This window comes from Drosophila sulfurigaster, unplaced genomic scaffold (assembly GCF_023558435.1).
Source record: "Drosophila sulfurigaster albostrigata strain 15112-1811.04 unplaced genomic scaffold, ASM2355843v2 contig_289_pilon, whole genome shotgun sequence".
NCBI classification, from domain to species: domain Eukaryota; kingdom Metazoa; phylum Arthropoda; class Insecta; order Diptera; family Drosophilidae; genus Drosophila; species Drosophila sulfurigaster.
The window spans coordinates 702,401-720,186 of record NW_026909668.1 but is presented as its reverse complement, the minus strand read 5'-3'; the positions used below and the strand labels follow the sequence as shown (position 1 = coordinate 720,186).

The 17,786-nt window shown below is 39.5% G+C and overlaps 2 protein-coding genes and 1 long non-coding RNA gene across 3 annotated transcripts; 1 reads left to right on the top strand and 2 right to left on the bottom strand.

Annotated features, from left to right (window-relative positions):
* Positions 1-13,911: 13,911 nt before the first annotated feature.
* On the top strand, positions 13,912-14,806 carry LOC133849747 (uncharacterized). Its single transcript, XR_009895444.1, has 4 exons — positions 13,912-14,014; positions 14,076-14,291; positions 14,353-14,480; positions 14,541-14,806. It is a non-coding gene; the product is annotated as an uncharacterized LOC133849747 (long non-coding RNA).
* A 330-nt stretch (positions 14,807-15,136) lies between these two features.
* LOC133849746 (putative nuclease HARBI1) lies at positions 15,137-15,926 on the bottom strand. Its single transcript, XM_062285838.1, has 2 exons — positions 15,851-15,926; positions 15,137-15,783 (listed from the first exon to the last, which is right to left on the bottom strand). The coding sequence occupies exons 1-2, from the start codon at positions 15,862-15,864 to the stop codon at positions 15,243-15,245; spliced, it is 555 nt and encodes a 184-aa protein (XP_062141822.1). The 5' UTR covers positions 15,865-15,926; the 3' UTR covers positions 15,137-15,242.
* Positions 15,927-16,028: 102 nt separating this feature from the next.
* LOC133849777 (uncharacterized) lies at positions 16,029-16,763 on the bottom strand. The gene is made up of 2 exons (XM_062285865.1): positions 16,469-16,763; positions 16,029-16,412 (listed from the first exon to the last, which is right to left on the bottom strand). Exons 1-2 carry the CDS (start codon positions 16,583-16,585, stop codon positions 16,029-16,031), a joined length of 501 nt encoding a protein of 166 aa, XP_062141849.1. The 5' UTR covers positions 16,586-16,763.
* Positions 16,764-17,786: the final 1,023 nt, after the last annotated feature.

The following is a 17,786-nucleotide window of genomic DNA, read 5'->3' as shown; positions in this document are numbered from 1 at the left end:
GACTCAGTGGCGTAGCAAACCTGACGTCAAGGATCAGGAGAGGCTTGCCTGGGCCAACACGTGGATGCGTGAAAACCAAGTTAGCCCCCTTCCAAAAGACATTAAAGTGCAGACCAGTTCTACCGGCCCTGCCAACAAGAAGGTGGAATCCATGGCAAGCTAGCGCCAACGGTCCGCTGTGAGTCCCAAGCAAGGGGCCCCAGTGAGCAAGAGGCTGCGAGCACCTGGCTCCACCAACACTAACTCGAACAAGACGAGACAGAGAGCAACGGTTGCTGAAACTGCCAGGCGGCATCTCGCCGTTGCTCTCATAGACAGAGGGGACCCTAACGGAAAAATGTCTGCAGAGCGGTGGCGGTTGACCATAGTAAGCTGGTCGACGCACTGTTTGTCAGGATGGATGGATGAATGGTGTCAAGATCCTGACATGCAAGGACGACCCAACATTGCAGTGGCTGCAAGCGACCGTACCCAAACTGGACGGACTGTGGAGGGGCCAAGCTGGACGTGGTGGACAGGAATAATATTCCGTCCATGCCGAAGGCGAAAGTCCTTTTCCCAATAGTTGTGCAGGGCGAGCGGGCGCTTCAGCTGCTTAAAAAGCAGAACCCGGATGAACCTTTACTCAGTGGTGGGTGATCATTGAGATCAATAAGGGGGCCGAGGATCTGCTGTTTAAGCGCAATGAAAAGATGGCGTGGGGCTAAGGGAGCGTGTAGTTTCGCCTCAAAAAACGTCATCCCAACGACCAGGACACCCACACGCTGAGGTCAGGGGAGGTTGAGGCGAATCTCGGTCTTGAGAGCGTGACCGACGCCACCCAGCACCTCAGCTTGACTGACGTGACGGAGGAGGTGGGGGAGGAACTGTCCATGCAGAGGAGCACCCGCGAGTTTGCAAACCTCTAATGAGTGTGCTGCAACTCAACCTCCATAAGTCCAAAACGGCTTCGCCGGAACTACTCCTTGCCCTGGAGGAAGTGTCCACCTACGCGGCTTTGGCCCAAGAACCGTGGATAGCGTCGGGCAACACGGTTGCCTGGCTGAAGTCGCCTAACTACGATTTATACGTCCCGACATTGGTAAGTAGATCGAGAACTGCCATCATTGTGAAAAGGGTCATCTACTACCTAATTACAGCAATAATTACCGTACCTGACGTACCCGGCTCCGCCTGAAGAGCTGCGGAGACTAGTGGACATGGTCTGCTTCTCCAATAAACAATTAATAATCGAAACGGACGCCAACGCCCACCATAGCGTCTAGGGAAGTCCCGACATTAATGACAGGGGTGACTCAGTTCTTGATTTTATCCTAAACTATAAGCTTAGACTAGCCAACAGAGGTGAGGTATCTACCTATGTAGGTCAATATTTGAAATACCAGGCGAACATAAATCAGCAGCAAGTGGTTGATTTGAAAACCAGTTTCGTTCTGTCCGCTATGTCTAAAGTGAATCAAAAGATGTTTATTGTTTTCAGCTGTTTGATTACATGCGTGCGAAACTAAACAGCGCGGTAAAAATTTTGTTTACTTCCGATCGTGCCAAAATTGTTGTGGCTGACAATCCATTGTCTCTATTGTATCAGCCAAAGAACTGCAAGTGCCATGATCATTTGAGCTTGTATCAAATGATGCTTGTCCATTTATCAGAAAGTTACCTAACATACTTTCCGTTAGGCGCTGTCCATTAATTACGTAATCACTTAGCCGAGGTTGTGGGTCAAGGAAGTGATTATGTTTGATTACATGAGGAGGGAGGGGTATTGGACAATGATTACGTAATCATTTTATAAAAATATATAGCGCCGATTACTCCGTCAATAAGTACCGAATGCAACTCTATAATTAAGTCGATATACATATTCTATTATTTGTACATATATCGAAAATCAGCTATGCTTTATGACTCAAAAAAAATCGTTAAGAATTTTGTGAATTTTGTGCTGCAGTTGAGAACAAATAATGCCAAAAACAAAAAAAAAAAAAGCCAAACAGCAGCGGCGTAATCAGCCGCAGATCCGGCTAGATGCGGGTTCTCCTGAAGACAACAGGAACGGGGATAGAACAGTGGAGACCAACAACAATGGAGGCAATGGGATGTTGTTGACTCAGGTAAATACATCGGTATCCTTATATAAGGGGTGCTCATTGAGCACTGTTCAACGCCTATACACTGAGTGCACTTTTGTTTTTGTAGATGCCCTGTGCTTATGGGTAGTGCGCCGCTACATACATGTGTATGTGCACGTTTTCTTGTGTCTGTCATAAGATGAATTTGAGCACCCCTGCCTTATATAGTATTTATATGTTTGTAAATATCTTATCCTTTGATTTTAATGAAGCTAGATATTTTATATACATTTAATACTCACTTATATATATTTTTTGTTGTTTCCTCTAATTACTTAGCTGGAGCAGAACGAAATTGACAAAATGACGGCTACATGGACAGAAATAATGAACCGGAAGAATGGTGAATTAAATGAAAGTAAAATGAAAGTGACCCAGCTTGAGCTGGAAAACATGCAGCTGAAAACAAATAATTAGGCCAAAGAAGTCAAGCTGGTACGAATAAAGCTTAATACATTCCGATGTTAATAAATTCGTTCAATACTAATTTTAATCATGTCTTGAAGGTTGAGCTGAAGAACAACTATTATGCAAAAGTCAAGGAATGTATCATGATGGAACAAAAACTTGCCCGGATTGAGGCAATAGTGCAATTATGAAGGGATTATAAAGGCATCGATAGAAAATCATAGACAGGTACATACAATTATTAACAATATAGTAATTGTCAATAGTATCTATAATAATTAATTTTAGTCACAAATATCGATGGAGTGTGCCATTCAAAAAACCCCCCAACGACTTTAATCGCGAAGCTGCTAATAAGGTGTTAAGAGAGAGGCTTTGGACAGTAGAGAACACTCAGCAACAGCAGATGCAGCCTGTTCATACAGGGGAAATTGATGCTGCGTCCGACGACGGTTCAACGATTTCAAATACAGCTGCAACTGCAGTTGCTACAAGATTGAGAAATCGTCGAATTTAATTTAAACAAGTAAAAAAAATTGCATTTGCATTTATACAATAGATTCGCACATCGTCTGCAAGGGAATTGCAGATTCGGTATACCGATGACTTTTAGTTTACTGCATTGTTATCGCTTTTGTTTGATTTGATCGAAACAAATGTACAAGCTGTGTGAATAAATAAAAGAAACACAACTCGGTCTATATTCGAGTGGGGAAAGCGGAAGTGGAACTGGAAGTGAAGGAAGTTGAGTGTATGCATACTGTGGGAATCTGCACAGAGCAGCGAGATCGCCAAGGAGAACGACGATGCTAGCAGCGGACACGAGCGATGAGTGTCAAGAGAGACGAGAGTTAGTTCAACATAAGTGAGCGAGCACGACAGACGTGCGTGAAGTAAAGAAATAAAATAAACGAAATTTAAGTACCACAAAGTGCGTGTTTATTACTTGATATCACGGGTCTTTACATTGGCGACGAGGTAAATTTACTATCTTGTGCAAAATAAATAGGAATTGAATTTATAAGTGCATTTTGAAATTTACTATTTCTAAGTGAAACTCAATTCCAGTGAATTGGAATATAATTCCAATGTAGGTACATGAAAACGAACGAAAAAGGAGGGCGAAAGTAGAACACAAAACGAAAAATAACGGCTTTTGTGTCTATATTGGCGTGAGAGGCTTCGCTCTCAGAGACGATGTTCTCCACGCAAGACGAAATCTCTAAGCATAGAGTAAAAGGAAAGAGAAGGAGAAAATGATGAAGTGTTAAATTTAACAAGTCCATCGCGGCAACGTACACACGTTTGTATGTGAGCCAAAGAGAGTGAAATTATTCTAACAAAGAGAGGCTGTCATACAAGCCAAAATATTAAGAGAGACATTGTATATGGAAAAGACAGAGTGTGGGAGATAAACCTATGCAAGCTACATATACAGATGCAAATAAGTACGAATATACATATGTACGTACAAAGAGAAGGCTGTGCGAAAGAGTTTCGTCTTGCGTAAGCCAAATATTAAATCGATCGTGTATAAAATACAAGTCGACAAAAAGAAAACATGTAAAAGGCTGAGTAATAACAAGCCAATATTTACTTATAATAAAATCTTGTGTTTCAGATAAGATGACTGATAATATTCTTAAACCATTTCTATGTGACACGATTGAAAAATCGGTGCTCAGAAATGAATGGGAAAAATGGTTAAGAGCGTTCACCATAGCTATGGAGGTTGACCAAATTGAGTCACCAAAAACCAAGAGAACAAAACTACTTCATTTGGGTGGAGTACAGTTGCAGACTGTTGCATACTCACTACCAGGCGCAATAATTGAATATGATGAAAAGCTGGACAATGATGTTTGCGGTATTTTAATTGAGAAGTTAAATGCCTATTTTTCACCTAAGCAAAATTCCACGTTCGAACGACACCTTTTCGCAATTTGGCTCCACAGGAAGGGAAAATTTCTCGAAATTTATTCTTCGGCTACGACAACAAATGTATAAATGTAAATCTTTGGCGAATCGAAAAAGGAAATCAAGGAAATCTGTCTTAAGGACAAAATACTGGACTCGTGGGCATCTCCTGAATTAAAGAAGAAACTTTTGAGTAAAGAGCACTCCCTAGACGAGATTATTGAGGCGTGTCAAGTCGAGGAGCAAATTAACAAACAAGCCGAAGCCATGCAGAAGCCAACCATTGAGGCAATAAACAAAATTGTGGCTCGTAAAGCAAAACCGGGAGTGGAATGTTCTAGGTGTGGTCGGATGGGTCATGGCAATAGTGATCACTTTTGCCCGGCGCGACTCGCCAAATGCAATAAATGCTCGAAAATAGGGCATTTTGCACGCAAATGCAAGTCGAAACAATATCCTCAGCCTAAAAATGGAAACCTCAAGCGTCGACTAGATGACGATTGTGCTGGAGAGGGTCGACCTGATTTCAAAAGGAAGAAGGAAAGCTCGAATTGCTTTAGAATATGCAGCGACGAGGAAGAAGAGCTTATCAGCGGCAAAATTGGAGGCCAAGAAGTTTCTCTTATTATCGATTCTGGTTCGCGATTCAACCTCATCAGCCATATAGACTGGGAAACACTGAAAAGGAAAAACCCGGCGGTGTTTAATGTGAGATCACATTCACAAAAACAATTCCGAGGATATGCTTCTGATCAATTACTAGAAGTAATTTGTGTTTTTGAAGCACCGATATCAGCGGTACCAGATGTCGAGGTGATTGCTACATTTTTTGTTATTAAAAATGGACGACAGTCATTACTGGGGCGTGAGACAGCCATAAAGCTAAATGTTCTTCGTCTTGGCCTAAGTGCAATCGGGTTGAAACGACCGCACTATTTCCCAAATGGAAAGGTGTCGAAATAAAGCTGTGCATTGATCCACAAATCAAGCCTGTTCAGCAGCCGGTGCGGAGGATCCCAGTGGCACTTGAAGATAAAGTTGCAGCGAAGCTGGATGAAGCTTTGAGGCGAGACATTATTGAATCTGTTACGAGTCCGAGTCGATGGATCTCCCCAATTGTCCTGGCGTTTAAGGAGAATGGCGATATTCGACTCTGCGTGGATATGCGTCTGGCGAACAAGGCAATTCGTCGAGAAATGTATCCATTACCAACATTTGAATCTTTTATGACCAAACTTAAAGGTGCACGATTCTTTTCGCGCTTAGACTTGAAAGACGCTTATCATCAGCTGGAACTGGATGAAGACAGCAGGAAATCACAACCTTTATAACACCAATGGGACTTTTCGATATAAAAGACTGATGTTCGGAGTAAATTCTGCTCCAGAAATTTTTCAACGTCATCTCGAGCAGCTGTTAGTAGATTTTCGAAATGTTATGAACTACATCGACGACGTTATTATCTTCGGAGAAAGTCAAGAGGAACATGACAAAACCGTAAGAGATGTCTGCAAGGTATTCAGGGAAAACAACGTACTGCTTAATGACCAAAAATGCGTTTGGAAAAGCAAAAAACTTAAATTTCTTGGCCACATTCTTTCCGATAGAGGCATTGAAGTCGATCCCGATAAAGTTGATGCTATTAAAGCATTTCGAGAGCCAATCAATAAAGAGGAGATACGAAGTTTTCTCGGTCTGGTGACGTATGTAGGGAAATTTATTCCTGATCTAGCAGACTGTACGGAACCTCTATGTCAACTTTAAAGAAGGACACGAAATTCAGCTGGGGCGAAACAGAGAAAAACGCTTTTCTCAACTTAAAGAATCGACTGGCATATGTGCCAGATCTTCAATATTTCAACCCTGGAAATCGCACCCGTCTCATAGCAGATGCCAGTCCTGTAGCACTCGGAGCAGTTTTATTGCAGTTCTCGGCTAACAATGATCCCTTAATGATTTCATTTGCAAGCCGAGCATTATCGGATGTTGAGAAACGTTATTCACAAACGGAGAAAGAAAGTCTGGCCCTAGTCTGGGCGGTAGAGCGATTTTATTACTACCTGGCTGGACTTCGATTTGAACTGGTGACCGACCACAAACCTTTGGAAGCAATTTTCAAACCAACATCGAAACCACCAGCTCGTATAGAGAGGTGGCTCCTACGTCTGCAGTCATACGATTTTAAAGTAGTGTACAAAGCAGGAAAAGAGAACATTTCTGATGCGTTATCACGACTTTGTCCGCTAGCACCACCCAACACTTGTGAAAGAGAAACCGAATACAGTATCCTGCATATCATCGAAAACAGTATTCCAAAATCGATGTCCATCTCGGAAATTGCAAGGACTCGGTGAAAGACGAAGAAATCATTGATGCGATGGCCTGTGTAGAGAACGACGAGTGGAAATCGGAGTCCTCAAAGCAATTTTATCCATTCCGGTATGAGTTGTCAACAATAGGACCTCTCCTTCTGCGTGGTAATCGTATCGTTATTCCAACATCACTTCGAAATCGGATTCTTGAGCTGGCTCATGAAGGGCACCCAGGAGAATCGGCCATGAAAAGGCGGTTAAGATCGAAAATTTGGTGGCCTCGGATCGACCGCGACGCTGAAAAATTCGTAAAACGCTGCAAAGATTGCCTCCTGGTTTCTCAACCAGCCAGACCAGCGCCCATGGATAGAAATCCATTTCCAACTGGCCCATTGATTTGGGTAGCGTCCGACTTGCTGGGTCCTTTACCCAATAACGAGTTCATCCTGATTTTTATAGACTACTACTCTCGCTATATGGAATTTAAATTTTACGCTCTATTTCGTCAGCTAGCCTCATTGAAGTAATGAAGGAAATATTTTGTAGATTAGGTTATCCAAAATACTTAAGAACTGACAACGGTCGACAATATATCAGCTCAGAATTCGCGGAATATTGCAAAATTTGCGGAATAGAGCAGGTGAAGACACCACCCTATTGGCCTCAGGCTAATGGGGAGGTAGAAAACATGAATAGATCTTTAGTGAAACGATTAAAAATCGCGTATTCAAATTCAAATAATTACAAAGAGGAGATTCAGAAGTTCGTACTCATGCACAACGTGACGCCACACGGGACTACAGGAGTAGCTCCAACTCAGCTTATGTTCAATAGGGTCGTTCGCGACAAAGTTCCATGTATAGATGACATTGATGAACAATTTACAGACTCGGCTGAAAGGGATAGAGATTGTATACTAAAACAAAAAGGGAAAGAACAGGCAGACAAAAAGAGAGGGGCTAAAGAAATCGAAATAAAGGTGGGGATAAGGTGTTTTTGAAAAATGTAATTTCCACAAACAAATTAACTCCAACTTTTGGCGACACCGAATATGAAGTAGTAGAAAGAAACAATAATATTATTAAAATTACGGCAGAGGGTAAGACACTTATTAGGAACGTGTCCCATGTCAAGAAGATTCCAATAACGACAAGCGAGGCAACGGCATCTGTAATTTCTCCTTTAGGTAACGCTCGAGATAATAGGACATCGGTACAGGACTACCAGGAAGATGGGGAAAACAAGGAACATCGAACGGAGCGGTTGGCGGAAAGTTTACATCAACCGTTGAAGCTGAAACTTGTTAATAAAGGAGGGATGTGGGAATCTGCACAGAGCAGCGAGATCGCCAAGGAGAGCGACGATGCTAGCAGCGGACACGAGCGATGAGTGTCAAGAGAGACGAGAGTTAGTTCAACATAAGTGAGCGAGCACGACAGACGTGCGTGAAGTAAAGAAATAAAATAAACGAAATTTAAGTACCACAAAGTGCGTGTTTATTACTTGATATCACGGGTCTTTACACATACCATTCTTTGGGGCAGCAACATTTCTTATGATTTGATTTGTTGTTTGTGTCTCTCTTGCTTCTTGTTTGCTTACGAGTAGTTTTCTAACAAAATTCTTGAGCAATATTTGCATTTGTTTTGTTTTTTCATTTGCATGTTGTTGTTGTTGATTTTGTCATTATGTAAATTGTTGCAGTGCGCCTTAAATTGGTTTTGACTGTTTGTATGTTGTGTATAGTACGTAATCAGCTCATTTCACTTAGTTATCGCATTCCCAGCTGACTATAGAGTAATTGTTATTCTCATTCTCGAACTATATGACCTTTTATTATTTCCTTTTTTGTTTCTTTATTTGCCATATATATAAGTAAATATGTTTATTTCTTATTTCGATAAGATGCCGTTCAATTGTAGTTGTATTTATTTCTCTCTTTACTCTACCCATAGGGTAGAAGGGTATTATAACTTTGTGCCGGCAGGAAATGTATGTAACAGGTAGAAGGAGGCATCTCCGACCCTATAAAGTATATATATTCTTGATCAGCGTCAACAGCCGAGACGATATAGCCATGTCCGTCTGTCCGTATGAAACACTGGATCTCAGAGACTATAAGAGATAGAGCTATAATTTTTTTTCGACAGCATTGGTTATGTTTGCACACAGATCAAGTTTGTTTCAAATTTTTGCCACGCCTACTTTCGCCCCCGCAAATCAAAAAAATCGAATAACAAGCGTAATTTTAAAGCTAGAGTTGCGAATTTTGGTATATATGATTCCTTAAAATTTGGTTGTGATCAGATAAAAATTGTCGAAGTTATTAAAGAAATACTTTTGTATGGGCAAAAACGTCTACTTACTAGGGGTCTTAGTTACTTTGGCTGACAATCTGGTATATTGTGCCGTCTATGGTATATTTTGAATGCGGCACTATGTCGTTATACCAAATATACCATTTGGTATATTTTTAGTATTTTTTCAGTATATTCGGTATATTTTGAGAAAATACCGCAAAATATATTTCTTTTATTCAAAATGGGTAGCGGGTATCTCACAGTCTGTAGCTTTCTTACTTGTTTAATTGTGCGCCAACTTTTGTTTAAATTTGAACAGCTGACATTTCAGAGCGGCCATATTGAGAATTTTACCGTTGTCCATATTTCTCGGTTCGTGCCAATGAAAACCCCGAAACGGGACTTTAAAAAAACGTAAAAAAAAGAAGGGGCATGGCAAAAATTTGAATTAAACTTGATCTGAACATTATAGCTCTATCTACTATTGTCTCTTGAGATCTAGGTGTTCATACGGACGGACGGACGGACAGACAACCAAACGGACAGACGGACATGGCTAGATCGTCTCGGCTGTTGACGCTGATCAAAAATATATATACTTCATAGGGTCGGAGATGCCTCCCTCTACCTGTTACATACATTTCCTGTCGGCACAAAATTATAATACCCTTCTATTCTATGGGTAGCGGGTATAAAAACAAACACGCAAAAAATTTGGCATCGCCAATGCGGCGCACAACTATCCGAGTACTCGGTCGCGAAACTCATTCTTGCATTGCTTCGCCGTTCGGATACGGTCAGAGCTTGCAAATAACTGTCGACCGTTTCTCGTTGTTCGCAAATATGTGTCTCTCTCTGACTCTTTACGAAAAGACTCAGAGAGCAACCGTTTCGTGGGTTCTCGAATGACCTCGCTCGCGCTCAGAGCGAAACCGTTTTTTTTCTATTCCGTTTTGTTTCGGTTGTTCCAAGACCGTTTTGTCGTATTCAGTGAAAATAAAAGTCTTTTGCGAATGTATTGGTATACATTCACACGCATAGGCAAGCAAATCGTTAAACGTTTAATTGCGATCGTGAATTGAGTGTGTGAAGTTGCGAAATAATATTTATATATATGTATATATATATTTATTTATATATTATAAATACATAATATTTATAAAATCTATGCAGACGTGTCTTAATTGAAAATGAAAAAAACATACCATCGCTCGACGTTGCTACAAGGTGGAATTCAACGTATTAAATGCTAAAGAAATTATTGGACTTAAAGGATTTCCTGGCAACGCAGTCTAATATTTGTGTAGAGGCCGATTGGGATTGGATCGAGACGTACATTGACGCTTTCAGTGACACATACCAGGCAACTTTAAAGCTACAAGACAAAGATTTAGTTTATAGTGAGTTCTTCGTAGTATGGATGGAACTTAAATTGAAATGCGAGAATAGCTACAATTTAATTTAAAAAAAAAACTATCGGCACAGATAAAAATAAGAGAGACAAAATTGTTAGAAAATGATGCATTGTTGGCAGCGATTTACATGGATCCTCGGGAAATTGTATGTTGTCGAACTATCAGAAATCGTTAGCAAAGGCAAATTTGAAAAAACAGCTTTTCGTTTATATGAGTTGAAAGAAGTAAGCTGTATGTCGTTGTTTATGTTGTAGTTTTGAGAAACTAATAAAAATTGTCTTCGTCAAAAACTAATACTTGTACTAAACTAAAATTCAAAAAACATTTTATACTTATTATCGCTTTATTATTTAAGGCACAAACACGAAATGTTCCAGCGCTCGAGACTCCTGTGCATGAAGAGATGTTTGCTTCCCCCGTCTCGTCAGTGCTTTCAACCGCATCCTCATCTGAAGAGAAGTCGCTGTTCTCGGCATTTTTGGACGATTTGCAGACAGTTTCAGAAAGCAAAAAAAGATCCTTTTTCTACAAAACTTGCCAAAATTTATGCTGACATCGAAAACTTCGACGTAACATTTGGTCGCTTGCCATTAAATTCAAATATATTGGGTTTTAATGATTTGCAACTTAAGATTCCGCATATAAGTGCACTAGCGCAGGTTGTGCTGACTACACCTGCAACGCAAGTGTCCGTCGAACGGGCATTCTCAGCCCTACACTTTATATTAAGTGAACGAAGAAGTTCGATTAGTGCAGAAAATCTAAACTCCTTACTAGTTGTAAAGCTTAATACATATGTTACAAAAAATATATATATAATATACGAGGGTTGCTATTTAAGTTTCTGGCCTAGGTCACTTTTAGCCATATCAGGACCAATTGGCTTTTCCCAAAAAGTTTGACTTTTATCGATAAAAGCTCCATACAACTTTTTCATGTGCGACCACGTTTGATATCGATAAACGATTAATCAAAAACTTACCTCGGCAGAAAAATCGAATTAACTCGTGAACACATTCTAGCAATAATTTTTCACAACTTTCGACTTGGATTATTACGACAAGAGTGCACCGATGAACTTAAATCTTTATAACGCGATGAAGTGCCATCCTATAGCCCTGTGAAATACTGGTTTAATGGATTCTATCGTGGCCGATGCTCGCTGGAAGACGAAGGTTGTGAGGGTCGTCAAAAAACAGAAGTTGTGCCAGAAAACATTGATGCCGTGCGTGAACTGATAATGCTAGATCGTCATGTGACATATCGTGAGATAGAGGCATCCTTTGACATTTCTTCCACCAGAATACATTCGATATTGCATAAACACCTGGTCGTAAAAAGGATTGTTCTCGTTGATCCCGCACAATTTGACAATTGCTCAAAAAGGCTTGTGTGGATTGGTTCAAAGAAATTTTGGAAAAATACATTCCCTGTGCTTCAAAAGACATTTATAAGATAGTAACATGTGATGAATCATGGATCTATGGTTATGAGCCCAAAACAAAACAGCAATCGACCGTGTGGATCTTTGAAGACGAGCCAAATCCAACGAACCTTGTTCGTGGAGGAAGCACTATTCAGCAAATGGTCGCCTGTTTCTTCGGTAAAACTGGTCATGTGGCGTCTATTTCGCTTGAGCAATGTAGGACGGTCAATTCTGAGTGGTACACCATAATTTGTAAGCCTGAAGTCCTTGTAGAAATTCGAAAAACGAACAAGAAAAGATGGATCATTCCGCACCATGACAACGCGAACTCTAACACACCAGCTCAAACCCGCGCCTTTTTTTGTGGTCAAAACGTGGAATTCATGGGTCATCCGCCGTACAGCCCTGACTTGGCACCCAATGACTTCTTTTTATACCCGCACATCATCGAAAAAAGGCGTGGTCATCGATTTTCGATGTCAGAAGATGCTGTTAAAGCGTTCAAAAACCATGTTTTGGAGGTGCCTCAATCAGAGTGAAAAAAGTGCTTCGACAATTGATTTGACGGCATTCAAAAGTATATAAATCTTGCTGGAGAATACTGTGACAAACAATAAATCCATTTTTTTTTATAAATATTCGCATTTTCATTATTAGGCCAGAAATATAAATAGCAACCCTCGTATAATATATAAAAATACAAAAAAAAATTTAAAAACAACATTGTCTGAAATTTTTTTTTCTTTTTAATAGCATTTTGTTATATGGAATATGGAATCTAAATGAAACTTGTTAACAAAAATATTTGAAAATAAAATTAAATTGTTCTATTAATCAAATTGTATTATTTCTTTGCATATGTATTGGTATACATTCACAAGCGTTCGTTTTGCATACGAAATATATTAATTGCAACAACAACGTAAGTAAATGTGAAGACCGTTTGCGTTGAGTTTTTCGGTCAATCGGTCTTTTGCTGACTCTCTTTGTGCGAGCGTTTCTCGTTCCGCTCTTTACGCACTGCTCATTGAACGACCGAAATAAAAAGAGCTCAACGAAAAGCGCTCAACAGAAAACAGAAATGAAGACAGCAAAACTCTCTTGCTCAGAGCGAAAGAGTATGAACTTTTTTCGGTTGTGCTCGCAACGAGAGCACAAGAAAAATAACGGTCGACAGTTATTTGCAAGCTATGGATACGGTAAATTTTCTACTCATGCCTTCACCACATTTGCCAAATTCGTTTTACACAATGCACATTGGGATGAAATGCCTTTATTTTGGCCATAACCGTAATTTTAAAGCTAGAAAGTTGAAACTTGGAGAATTTACTGCTTATATTATTTGTGAATTTCGGATTTTTTAATTTTTTTATTTTTTTTTTTTTTTTTTTTTTTTTTTTGCTTTTTCTAAATCGTTTTCCGGAAAATCATTTGGAATAATTTAGTCAAAAGAGCCCTTGCAACCATGAAGAAGTCAAACTGTTTAAAAATATGACAACGCCAAAATTAAGAAACTTGACTAGTCAGCAAGCTTGCACGCACCACGTGGCAAGAACAGCTGACTTTAAACAGCTGGTGCAAGTCGAGGGCTGCGCAATAAAATTCAAATTAAATATTTTCGATGTCTAGGGACATTTCTAAGCTTGAAATAATTGCAACATTATTGATATATTAACAAGAACTTTTTAGGTTTTTTGCCAAAATAAAGGCTTTTCATCCCAATGTGCAATGTCTCACTCAGTCAGTCAGAACTTTGAGTGAGAGTACCAAATGCTGTTTTGCTGTCAGTCATGACTGTCATGCAGACCTCTAGTGCATACATACGATCATAAGACGCAATATAATTATGTATATATTCCCGCCGCTGCCGCTGCGATTTATAGCCTCTTTCCACCGCACGGTTTTCTTTGGTTTTTTCACGTTCAGGCCGAATGTTACGTTCGCCCCATGTAAAAACCCATAAGAAAAAAAGTCGGTTTTCTACGTTCGCGAGCTACGTAGAAATAGCGAACGCACTTTTGGGTAATTATGCGATATTTTGATCGATATGACAACGAAAAAGAGCTCACCACTAACAAAACAGCTGACATTAAAGTGCGCCAAGGTATGAAAATAGAAAAATAAAAATTTGATTTTGCTTTTAAAGCAAATTGTTTATATTTTAGATGAGCCAAAAAACTCGCAAGCCGTCAATATCGTGGAGTGGCATCCACGAGGCTATGTTGTTCGAGTTGTGGGAGGAGAATTTGACGGCATTGAGGTCTGCGCAAAAAAACACGCACATATTCAAACGTATGTGTGAGAAGTTATTGGCGGCAGGCTTCAATGTAGAGTGGAAGGATGTAAGGACCAAGATAGACAATTTGACCAAAAAAATATAAGTAAGTTGTATAAATCATATATATTGAGTTGAGTAATAACGGATGTATATTTATAAAAAAGAAATGAAATTAAGAAGCGAGGTCCAACTGGCGGTGCGCCATCGCAGTGGCAACATTTTGCCAAGGTCCACAGAATCTTGTCAGCGGTGAAGTCAATAAATTTTGAAGAATGCATCCTCGATAGCTTGGGTAAGCTATGATTTCAAAGCCCTCAACCATCAATAGTAAGTGTCAAATTGTTATTTTTAGATCCCGATGAAGGAAAGTGGGATAGATTCATGTCGTCTATTTCAAATCGTTGGCGCAGGCAGTCCAGTCCTGCGCTAGCTGAACCGTGTGACTCGAATGATTTATACTCGGGTGATTCTAACATCATCCTTTTTGGAGTTGATGATGTAGGTAGTACTGTGCTAAGTCAGCCACTACCGCAAAATACTGTGCTTGAAGCACCGACCGACGCAAATAGCGTAATATTTGAAGAAAGCTCATCTGGCACATTACTACCTTCATCAAGTCAAAAAAAGGATGATGTTAAAAGACGAATAGGCCGACCAATGAGTCAGTTCGAGCGTCTGATGGTCGAGGACGCAAACAGGCGGACCGATATTCTTGAGCGCGGTATCAACGCTCGAAAACAATTAATGGAGCGATTTGTCGTAGCAGTGGAGAGGAAAAAGCTCTATTTAACAGAGTGAATAGATTAATATTGCAAATTACATTTTTTGACTTTTTGAAATTAGCAATGAAGTGCGGCAATTTTTGTTTGTGTGAAGCACTATTATTATTTTGTTAAATACTTTTATATTTTGATATTATTATTTTGTTAAATATTTTTATGTTGTTATTATGATTATGTTAATATTATTTTGTTTAATATGCTTTTGTAAATACTATACTGAAATACTAAAAATTTGAAATAAATGCGTTACATACAAATTCTTTATATTTCAGTTATTTATTGTTTATAATGTATGATGAAATTGCTGAACGAATTAGTTCAGCGTCGCTATCGAAATCAATTGTTTCGTAGTCGTCTTCGGGCTGATGTGGTTCTTCGGGACTAGGTTCCAAAATTTCCGGAATATCGATGTTTTCACGTTTCGTGAAATTATGCAAGATGCAACATGCTGTAATAACAACAGCCGTTTTATTGATATGGTTATCGAGGCCTTTTCCAACTCGCCGAAATCGTGCTTTTAAATGGCCGAAAGCATTTTCGACCACCCTGCGTGATTTGGCCAAAGTATAATTAAAAGCCTTCAAAGATTCATTTTCAGTATTTGAAAAAGCATATGGCTTCATCACTTGAGTGGAAAATTTAAAAGCCGAATCACCAATCACCACAACAGGCACATCAACTCCCGAAATATTGCGCGAGTTATTCTTTAATAGTGTCGACTCATCTAATAATTGACGTAGCCTACTTCGCTCAAAAATTTGGGAGTCATGACAGCGTCCTGGGCCTCCAACGTTTATATAAAGAAATCTGTGTCTAAAATTACATTTAACATGAATATACAAATGCAAAAATTAATATCACACAATAATTGCATATTTACCGAGCATCAACCATTGCAAACAATATAGTTGAGTACCAGCCTTTGTAATTGAAATAGTCAGCTGCATCAGCTGCACATGGATGAATTTTAATATGACAGCCATCTAAAAAATTCTTTCTTTAATAAAATTCCATGAAAACTATAATTATACTCACCAATCGCGCCTCACCAATCGCGCCTAAGCACTGCCTAATTCTTCGAAGCCTTTGACACATTCCTCCAATTTGGATTGCGTGAGGAAGTTATGCGGGAGGTAGTCGGTTGACAGAAATCTACATGTCTCATGGCAAAATTCTAAGAATATTTTGCAGACCATTGCTGTAGACACACCAAACAACGTGCCCACTGTCCGATACTCCGCAGACGATCCCAAAGTGTATAATGCGATTGCAATCCGCTTATCAAGAGGAATGGCCCTTCGAAATTCTGTGTCTTTTTTGGCCAATCCACAAAGGCGCTCTACAAGGATGCCAAACTCCTCCCTATTCATTCGGAAATGTTCTATAAAAAACGATTCGCTGCTTCCAAGAACATCGCGCTCCCAAAAACACCCATGCCGTTCCTAAAAAATAAAAATATTTATGTAAATATTACATTGCTGCCAGCAATTCTACTTACATAGGCCCAAACTGATGGCGATTTCTTTAATAGTGGCAATGGCCTATACTCGGTTAATTTATCAACCAATTCGTCAAAATCCACATAAAAATCTTGCAATTTAAGAAAATTTTCCATTTTAAAATCCGCGTGCTGATTTTTGAATTGGTCGCCAACTCGTGTTTACATTTGAACAGCTGACATTTTAGAGCGGCCATATTGAGAATTTTACCGTTGCCCATATTTCTCGGTTCGTGCAGATAGAAACCCCGAAACGGGACTTTAAAAAACGTAGAAAAACTGAGTGAGGTGGAAAGAGGCTATTATTCGCTGTGGTGTGAGAGATGATTAAATCTCTTAAGCTACAACGCCGCTGCGATTAATTCACGCTGTTCCCTTTGCGATTTATTCGCGCCGCTGCCGCTATGTCTTTTGCCATTCACACGTTCACTAATGTAAACAAGGGCAAAAGTGGAGCTGCATATTGAATGCGTAAAAAAACAATTTTCGGACAAAACAGCAACAATGTCGTAAGTGGAGCGACTCATCGAATTAGTCGAAAAAAATAAAATTTTATATGATTCTGCGGACGCGGACTATAAAAACGTAACAAAAAGGAACAAGATATGGGACGAAATTGGATTGGAGCTGGAAGAAAGTTGTAATTATATTGTTTTATCAAATTAAGTTCAGTTTATGTACAATGAAACAGTTGTGTAGTGTTCATACATATATTTTATGGCTGTGTCCAATTGTACTAAAACTGTCTCCAGTTCCAAGGAATCTGTGAAATGAAAATTAATTATTTTTTTATATTTTTAGGAAATGAAATAAAAAAAAGTGGGAGAATTTGAGGGACACTTTCGCTAAATCTTTGAAGACCAGTTCAGGGCACGCTGGTAAAACGTGGATTTGGGCGAATGAAATGGAGTGGTTTCGTCCATATATTTGTTCAACAAATTTAAGTGAAGAAAGAGAAGAATGCGAACCACCAGAAACTGGAGCAGTTTCGTTGGCGTTAACGGACGAGAGCATCGATGGGTTTACCCCAAGGGCTACGTCCTCCGTAAAGGATATAACACAATATCTAAAGTCGCAGGGGCCAGACGACATAGATATGTTGTTTTTGGAAGAGATGGCGATTCTCGAAGAAAATAGAGATGGAAAAAACATCGATGTTATCGATGTTGCCAAAAATATTTTTAACATCGATTGTTTTCTGGAAACATCGATTATCGTTACTTGCAACCGAGAAACAGAAAGCGTGGTAAGCAGAGAACAAATTTTTGTGCAATTTTTACAAAAACTAATCTATTTTACTTGAATTTATAGTGAACTA

Excerpts from the sequence above, each read along its gene's own strand:
- LOC133849777 (XM_062285865.1), bottom strand. The coding sequence starts at position 16,585 with ATGGAAAATTTTCTTAAATTGCAAGATTTTTATGTGGATTTTGACGAA. Across the intron at positions 16,413-16,468 it reads CGCCATCAGTTTGGGCCTAT|GAACGGCATGGGTGTTTTTG; the intron begins GTAAGTAGAATT and ends TTTATTTTTTAG.